Source organism: Vespula pensylvanica, chromosome 10, assembly GCF_014466175.1.
Source record: "Vespula pensylvanica isolate Volc-1 chromosome 10, ASM1446617v1, whole genome shotgun sequence".
In the NCBI taxonomy this organism is placed as follows: Eukaryota; Metazoa; Arthropoda; class Insecta; order Hymenoptera; family Vespidae; genus Vespula; species Vespula pensylvanica.
Window position 1 is genome coordinate 8131438 of NC_057694.1, and position 8384 is coordinate 8139821.

The 8384-nt window shown below is 41.3% G+C and overlaps 3 protein-coding genes across 7 annotated transcripts; 2 read left to right on the forward strand and 1 right to left on the reverse strand.

Moving 5' to 3' along the window:
• The first annotated feature begins 227 nt into the window (after positions 1-227).
• On the forward strand, positions 228-2700 carry LOC122632614 (THO complex subunit 7 homolog). Its single transcript, XM_043819647.1, has 4 exons — positions 228-364; positions 582-1006; positions 1076-1245; positions 1324-2700. The coding sequence occupies exons 1-4, from the start codon at positions 355-357 to the stop codon at positions 1346-1348; spliced, it is 630 nt and encodes a 209-aa protein (XP_043675582.1). The 5' UTR covers positions 228-354; the 3' UTR covers positions 1349-2700.
• LOC122632611 (chymotrypsin-2-like) lies at positions 1947-4479 on the reverse strand. Of its 2 annotated transcripts, none has more exons than XM_043819644.1 (4): positions 3737-4479; positions 3300-3619; positions 2979-3194; positions 1947-2898 (listed from the first exon to the last, which is right to left on the reverse strand). In XM_043819644.1, exons 1-4 carry the CDS (start codon positions 3804-3806, stop codon positions 2749-2751), a joined length of 756 nt encoding a protein of 251 aa, XP_043675579.1. In that variant the 5' UTR covers positions 3807-4479; the 3' UTR covers positions 1947-2748. The 2 variants fall into 2 exon arrangements, with proteins under 2 accessions (XP_043675579.1, XP_043675578.1); XM_043819643.1 differs by having other exon boundaries at positions 2979-3227; positions 3737-4338.
• A 35-nt stretch (positions 4480-4514) lies between these two features.
• LOC122632602 (zinc finger protein OZF-like) lies at positions 4515-8347 on the forward strand. 4 transcript variants are annotated; one of them, XM_043819626.1, is made up of 5 exons: positions 4515-4942; positions 5243-5320; positions 5399-5542; positions 5644-5925; positions 6106-8347. In XM_043819626.1, exons 2-5 carry the CDS (start codon positions 5258-5260, stop codon positions 7165-7167), a joined length of 1551 nt encoding a protein of 516 aa, XP_043675561.1. In that variant the 5' UTR covers positions 4515-4942; positions 5243-5257; the 3' UTR covers positions 7168-8347. The 4 variants fall into 4 exon arrangements, with proteins under 4 accessions (XP_043675561.1, XP_043675558.1, XP_043675559.1 ...); XM_043819623.1 differs by having other exon boundaries at positions 5644-8347; XM_043819624.1 differs by having other exon boundaries at positions 4515-5320; positions 5644-8347.
• The last annotated feature ends 37 nt before the right edge of the window (positions 8348-8384 follow it).

Consider the following 8384-nt stretch of genomic DNA (forward strand, 5'->3'; position numbering starts at 1 on the left):
TAAAATTATAGAGAGGTATAATCCGGCACGTGACTTTTTCTTGCTTTTCTCAGACGTATTACTATCTTACTAGACAACAAAATTTCTGTCACGCACTAACTCGATTGTTGAATTACGCGCGAAAGGAATATGATTTAACGAGCTTATACCCGATGCAATAGGCGCATGGTGGGGACAGTGTTTACCTATCGCGCTTCTAGTTCGTATTTCGTCCATACTTGTCGCAGAAGCCGCGTGTGTTAGACGACGAAGCAACTTAAATTGTTATCGAGCGAAATCGTAAATTTTCAATGATTTTTTTTGTCACAGATTCTATAAATTATACTTATTTATTGAATCTATAAAAATACGAATATGTGCGACGGTAAGTCGAATACTGTGTTATAAAAATGTTCCATCGGGACGTATAAATTTTTTTCTTTTGTCGAGAGAAAAACGTAAATCAGTAAGTAGATAAATACCGAAGGAGACTTGCGATGCAGCAATGTGGTTGTATCAAATAATGTAAAAAAAATTTAAGAGTATAATAAGCAATAACCTATAAATTTAATCGTATTTACACTCGAGCTTTATACTTTTAGAGGATGTAATACGCAGAAGATTACTCATAGACGGGGATGGTACTGGAGATGATCGTCGAATAAATATGTTATTAAAGTCGTTTGTAAAATGGATAAACAGTTCTGACGCCGATAACACGTTACACGAGAGAATGCTGTCGCAACTTGCCCAGTGTGAATTTGCACAAAGGAAATCTAGACTAGTCTCGAACATGAGTCAAGAAGAATTGAAGAGTTATAGTAATTTATCGAATGAGATAGAAATACAAATAGAGGAAGCCAAAAAGGAAATAGAAAAGACAAAAGTAGAACTGCACGAAGCTAAACGCGTAAGAAAAAATAGGATAGAGTACGACGTATTGGCAAAGGTTATAAACGAGCAACCGGATAGATTGGAAACCAACGAGAAACTCGCTACGCTGCGTCAGGAATTGGGAAGTCTAAAGGTAATGAAACAACGAATTTCATTAGGAAATTTCTTAACACGCACGATATAAGTTAACTTTTTGATAAAGGAAAAATCTGAACAATTGGAGCACAAGTTAGAAATGCGAAGAAAACAGTTTCACGTTCTTATATCCTCTATACATTCTTTGCAAGGAATGTTGGACGAATGCGACGAAGAAATAATGGATATCAGTTTAGAAAATTACGAAGACACTGATACAACTTCTATGGAGATGTCGTAAGGATTAACTTTTTATACGTAACCGAAAAATACAGAACATTCGACATTAACCAATTTTTAATTTCAGTTTACTAGTTTTAGGTACATGTCTGATAGTTAAGGATAATCTCGTACTTCTTTCCAATACCTGTCCTTCTTTATACTCTACGGCGCACATATCCAAATTCTTGATTATTCCCTTTGAAATAGTGTCGGTACAAGTTTCCGCAATAGCATGCAAATAATCGTTATATAACTCTCCTCTCAAAATCAACAGACTCCTACGTTCCAACAACAAACTGAACTCCAATTTAAGTTGCTGCGGCTAAAAAAGAAAAATGTACATACGTGTACGTACGCGTGCGCGCGTAGCACGTACGTTCGTTTCGTTAGCAATATTATATTCGACAAAATTTAGTGATCGTATACCTCCGTAATGTCGTTACGTTTGTAGAAATCTAGAAGAGTGTGAGAACCGCAACTGATAGTAGTTACTATCGGGTAAAAAAGTGGACCGTCCGAATGTGCCTGTTAAAAATTAAAATTTCCAGAAAGGACGTACAAATGTTTGGGTAAGAGCGATATCCGATTGGGTATGGTTGCGCATACGATCGCCACGTACCATTATTCCTTGCGCAGGCAAATACTCGTTAATTAATACATGATTGGGCGGCTTGTCTCGTTCGAAAACATTTAAAGAAGTTATTCTATCAACGTAATTTCGAAGCCACTGAAAATTTATTATCGCATATTACATTATTTTTCATTTACAACGATTTACTCACGCTTGGTATTTCTTCCGCTATCATCCCCTTGGGGTGAGGTATACCGCCCCAATTTTGTAATCTTCTGTAACTCAATTGAGTCCACTTCGGAAGGGGGACGGTATTAACATGTTTCGTTATTTGACTTTCTTCTTCTTCGGTTATAAAATTCGGTATGTATTGTGCCATCTCTGGAATCTACAGTTTCATATCTGTATTTTAAGAACCGTCGACATAACCTTTCTCCCTCGGCTTACGATAAATAATAACAGACACGAACCTCTCTAACCGCGTTTTCCACGAAAACGCGCTTTCGCGTGCTCATCTTTTGATAATCTTTAACGTCAAAGATGATCGATTAAGAAATGACAACGATCGATCGGAACGATAAAGCAATCTGTATTGATTTAAGAACGTGATACGACGGTCCGATCGGTATCGGATCTCGAGCGAATAATCGTCGAACGCAAGCTGATTGATACGTAAACTCTGTCGTCAGAGAGCGTACGCGTCAACAAACGAGATCGTTTTGTCGTTCAAGCTAAAATCAGTAAATCGACGTAAATTCAACCTCCGATTAGAACATCGATGAGTCGAAAGAGGAAAGAGAGTGGAGCAACAATCGTCGATTCGATCGACTTTTCAATCATTTTTGGAATATTCTCCGTAAGCCGCGTTTATCAACGAATACGACGACATTGTTATATAATTCAATTGTTCGAATCTTTTTTCATGCGAAACGATCGACTCTCGCTCGTTAATCCTCGTATCGTGTGATATTTGTAATGAAATCTATAAATTGATAAATTCTGGTGTAGACGTCGGGCGAGCCCACTGCGCACGGCTTAGTCCAAGAAAATATACCGACGATTTGATCGTTGTAAGTTAGCGGACTGCCGCTATCGCCCTGACAAAGAAAAGAAAAGAAAAAGGATATATACGTATGTGGCAATGTGCAGTCATAAAGTTATAAAGATCGACGACTACCTTGCAGGCGCCAACTCCCTTATGTTCCAAGGTACACAGTTGGGACGGTAAAATAGTATTGTTGTAATACGTTTGACAATCCTCGTTGGTTATAGTGGTAAGAGTCACTTTTTGTAAGACGTTCGACAACGGACCAAGCGAATGACGTCTGCCCCAACCGGTTAAGATCGCCGATACGTTTTCCGGCGTGTCCGAAGCTGGCAGATCGATGAGATTCTGTTTAGAACTCAAGGTTACGTTCTCGCTCAACTGCAAAGGGAAACGTTTAGAAATACGTTCTAATACGTCGCGCTGCAACGATTTTTATCGAGGATGACTCACCGTGAGGACGACCAAGTCGTGAGTCCACGAGTTCTCCGCGCCGAAAACGTAATCGGGATGACAATGGACGTTCTTCACTCGTTGAACCTGACCGCCTCTTTTGACATTCCTCGTACCAGTCACCACCGACAGATCGTCGTAAGGTTCCTCGAAGAGCTCGCACACGCAATGCGCGGCACTCAAGACGTGTCTTTCGCTTATCAACGCGCCCCCGCAAATGTGCACGGCGTCCGAATAACGTAAAGAGACTTGAAAGGGAAACTCCTTCGAATCGCTGTCTTCTCCGCCTGCTATTCTTTTAACGCGCGAACCGCGAGTCTCTGTTTTAAAGCACGCCAAGAGATGACGGAGCGATTCTCCTTTTTACCGTGACATCGTTACGAGTCGTTAAAAACAAATTCGCGAGAGCGTACGTGTACATTTACGTTTTTCCTTACCTCGACCAATAGCAGCCGTCGTCGACGTGATTACCAGAAATAAAAGCGTGATGATATTGCGGCTCGCCATATCGCGTATAAAGTTTCAAATCTTCCAGTAGTAGAACGGATAGAGAATCGAAAAGGAACGATTGCTTTACATCGCGACTTTTTCGCGTCCTTCGATCACACCTGTCTTTACTCACGTCTCTACGTAAATAATATCTCGCGAGGCGATCGAGCTTGCGTCCAACGATTTACTAAAATAGAGCGGTGCTCTTACGGCGATACCTCGTATTTGCCCTCTCGACGAACGTAAACAAACATTCGGGAGAATCTCACTGATATCGCTTTCTACGCTTTATCGTCGTCTTCGGCTCGACGAGTTTTCCTTAGAACGTATAGAGCGAACCACACGACCGGAGGAATAAATTCTTTAATTCTTTCTACGCGAAACCGCGTCAATAGCTGGGATCAAATTCGAAAGCGTTAGCGCGTTACTATCTCTTGCGTCGTATCGTCCACGTTTCTTAAAGTTGGATTATTTACTCGGCGCGAGAGTCAATATACCGTATAAAATAGGAACGCGATTCTTCGCTAGATAGCTAATTTTGATAATAAATTTTGACGCGTTTATCTCCCGAGGCTGTAGGTCGGTCGTTGGTGTGGACGAATTGCATTGGTAGGGAAACTGGTGCGCCAGCGCGCATCCTTCTCTACAAAGGAACGAATCGCGCACACGTAAACGCGCTCCTCCTATTACGCACGTAGGAGGAAGTAGCACAGAGTGCACGTACATATGTACTACCTGGCGTATCCAAGCGTACGACGCACGATGGCCAGCGAAACGGTACATTTGGACGATCGCGGTTTCGATTGATTTCGTTCGTCGTCGTCGTCGTCGCCGCCGTCGCCGTCGTCGTCGTCGTCGCCGTCGTCGCCGTCGTCGTCGTCGCCGTCGCCGTCGTCGTCGCCGCCGTCGTCGTCGTCGCCGCCGCCGCCGTCGTCGTCGTCGTCGTCGTCGTCGTCGACGCCGTCATCTTCGTAGCGTGCGATAGAAGCGATAACATAGGACGATTAAACGGTCGAGAATACGGCGGCAATAGGCGAGTTATAAAAGGAAAGTGCTTTGACAGAGCGCCGTGAAAGAGAAACTGGTTGTTGCTTGCGCACCAGCTATGTTGTAACTTTTGACCAGTTCGATGGATAGGATATGTGACTTCCATTGTAAGTACCAGGAAAGGCGCGAGGATCGATCTTAATTCACTTAACCGATCGCCCACGATACCGTTCGCGACGATGTTTTACCAGAGAGACGTCGATCGCTCCGTTGCAAAAATGGCCTATCGTTACAACAAATCCGTCGTGTTGTGTTTGAGGTTATATTATCCATTTTAGTAAAATTTTTGGCTGCACCCATCGTGTACAACATTATTTATATCTTTTATCTTAGAATTGTCTTCTTTTGTTCTCTTTCTCGACACGTTTGAAAATGCATGTAAACAAGTAAATCAATTTCACTTTCAGAGTGAAGTATAGCAAATGGAAGGTTTTAAGGTGAAAGATGAACCGATGGATGCATTAGCCATAGACAGTCAGGTTATGGTAAACATTTTGCATGAAACTGCAACACGATACGATTCGATGATACCGCGCGAAATTTAATAGAAACATTGCTTTAAGGACGAAAATATTGTAAGCGTCGTACTTAAAGAAGAACCTGGAGATAGATTCGATCCGGACTACATGGAGGATATATGCTCTGGTACTTTCGAGAAGGTATTCTTACCTATCGAAAACAGTGAAGTGGATTTTTCCAATGAGATGGTAACCAGTCTAACTTTAAGACTTAACGTTTATAAGTTTAGTAGGCGAGCGTTGAAGGCGAGCGAACAACGGCGATGGTACAGTGCCTTTTTCGTTGACAGGTAAAGTTAGAGCTGGAGGGAGAAACTAGCGGACATCCGAACTGGACGGCACAGATCACGGCGACTAACCTTTGCGAGAAAGAAGATGGCATACCGCATAGGTGTTTAAGTGCGGCGGACTTTATGCAAGCTCAAGACGCCGAGAAGCATCCTGTATTTTGTGCTAACGGACAGCAGCCCAAATTTTACAAGATTCAATGTTCCATCTGCAAGAAATGGTTTCTTAACAACGATTCTATGGTCACGCATTTAAGAATGCATTGTAACGGGAATCAGTGCGAGGTTTGTCAGCAAAACTTTCAAGACAGTTCCAGCTTGCATGCGCATATGTTAACACACGTCGGTATGAGTCCACTGGAGTGCAATGTTTGTCAGAAGAGATTCGCTTATAAGTGGTGCTTAAGAAATCATATGCAAATGCATTCGATAGATAAACCATATGACTGTGATGCTTTGCAACAGGGATTTATGAAAAAGCCTGAAGGTAACGACGAGCAGTCGTTGAGTACGGGAGAAAGACCCTTCGAATGTGACGTATGCCATGCTACGTTTCGAGAGAAAGGAAATTTGAATCGACACATGCTGATTCACACCGGTGAGAGGCCCTACAAATGCGAGATATGCTACGCGGCGTTCAGGGAGAAAGCTAAATTAAACATTCACATGCCCATTCACACGGGCATGAAGCAGTTTAAATGTACCATGTGTCACAGATCGTTCGCCCAAAAAACTGCTCTCAACAATCACATGCTGGCGCATAGCGGAGAAAAGCCGCACGCCTGTAACATTTGCGAGAAGACGTACAAAAGGAAATCGGAATTGATCAGGCATACGATGGTTCATACCGGCGAACGACCTTACGAATGTAAAGAGTGCCTAATGACGTTTAGGGAAAAGGCTAAGCTAAATTCTCACATGTTGGTTCACACCGGCGAGAAACCCCACGAATGTCATATATGCCACAAAGCGTGCGCGCGCAAGTCCGATTTGAACAGTCACATGTTGTTGCATACCGGCGGGCAATACGATTGCAAGGTTTGCGATAAAATTTTCACGCGTAAGTCCGATCTGAATAGACATACCTTGATACATACGGGTGAAAAGCCATTCGCGTGCGATCTCTGCGACATGGCGTTCAGAGAAAAAACGAGATTGAATTCTCATATGCTGATACATACCGGTGATAAGAGGCACGCATGCCATATTTGTCAGAAAACGTTTAAAGAAAAATCGTCGTTGAGAAAGCACATGTTGAGTCATACGGGCGACAGACCGTACGAATGTTACGTATGTCACAAGGCGTTTACGCAAAAGACTACTTTGAACAGTCACATTTTGGTACATGCCGGGGAAAGGCCTTACGAGTGCAGCACTTGTCAGAAAATTTTTAAAGACAAGGCTGCGTTGAAGAAGCATTTATCGATGCATATCAATGAAAAGAATCACGAATGTTTGATTTGCTTAAAGAAATTTAGTCATAAGGCCGCATTGAACAGTCACCTGTCGACCAATCATACATCTTAATCCGTGAAGATCTAGTCCGATTTTTCTTTACATCGAGCGCACGGTAATGCTTGTAGCCGTATTACGTGCTCACCGGTCGTACAAAAAGACATCGTATTTTATTACTTTCTCTCTCTCTCTCTCTCTCTCCCCCCCTCCCTCTCTATTACTATCTTCTTCCTTTTCTCGTATGTACCGCAGAAACAAATCAATTTCCAAGTATTTTTATATTCGCCGTATTGGACATCCGTAACGGAAAATTTGACGGACGAACGATATTCATTTTTTTTTCTGCTTTAAGCGAAATTAACATATTTTGACGTTCGTCGAGAGCTTTGGACGTAATTTTATTTCGATTGAATTCGATCGAGATGCGATGCGCAACGTATGTGTAGATGTAGGGACGTCGCGAGATCTTTTCTTGGATTCGATTTAATTGCAATCCATCGATATATAACGAATAATTATTATTCCGATGTGACGCGTATTGAATGGTAAAGGAAAACGTAAAAGAGTACAATGAAATGTATATTCTATGTAAAGTTCAAAATAACGAGTACGCAAATTATACGAGGGGTCAATAATACAATTTATCGTGCGAATGCGAGTTTCGTCGAGAAACGAGAATACGACGTTTCACGTTGTGACAACGTCGAGGAACTTTTATTTTTCTTTTTTTTCTCTCTTCATCTTTTTTTTTTCCTTTGATGCGCTCTTTCTGGCATAGTCGTACGTGCTAACGAGTTTTATCATACAATATCGTTTAAACCTTCTTATCGTACTACGTAGCTACGATATTTATCCGGAATAATTGACTGTGATTAGCCATCCTTGCTCGATGGTCATTAAGAAAGAAAATTAACGATTACGACGAAAGATTTTCCTTTTACGAAATACATACATATATCCGAATGGGGTAATATCTTTATATAAAGAAAGTAAAAGAAAAGAAAAGAAAAAATAAGAGACTGTGGCAAAAATATTATACTTTACTCATTCCTTCGTTCTGTACACGATAAATATAATATAAATATAAGTGTTGATAACTGTATAAGAGATAGTTTTATCAACATCATACATTTTATAAACTTAACTAATAGAACGGAGCGAACGATGCGTGAATTAAGTTGTAAAGAGGATCAAAGAAAGTATATTATACAAAATATTACGATACAAAATATTATTTGACAATTGTGATGTACGCTTCTCTCTTTGAAACATTATTATTTCTAATATAC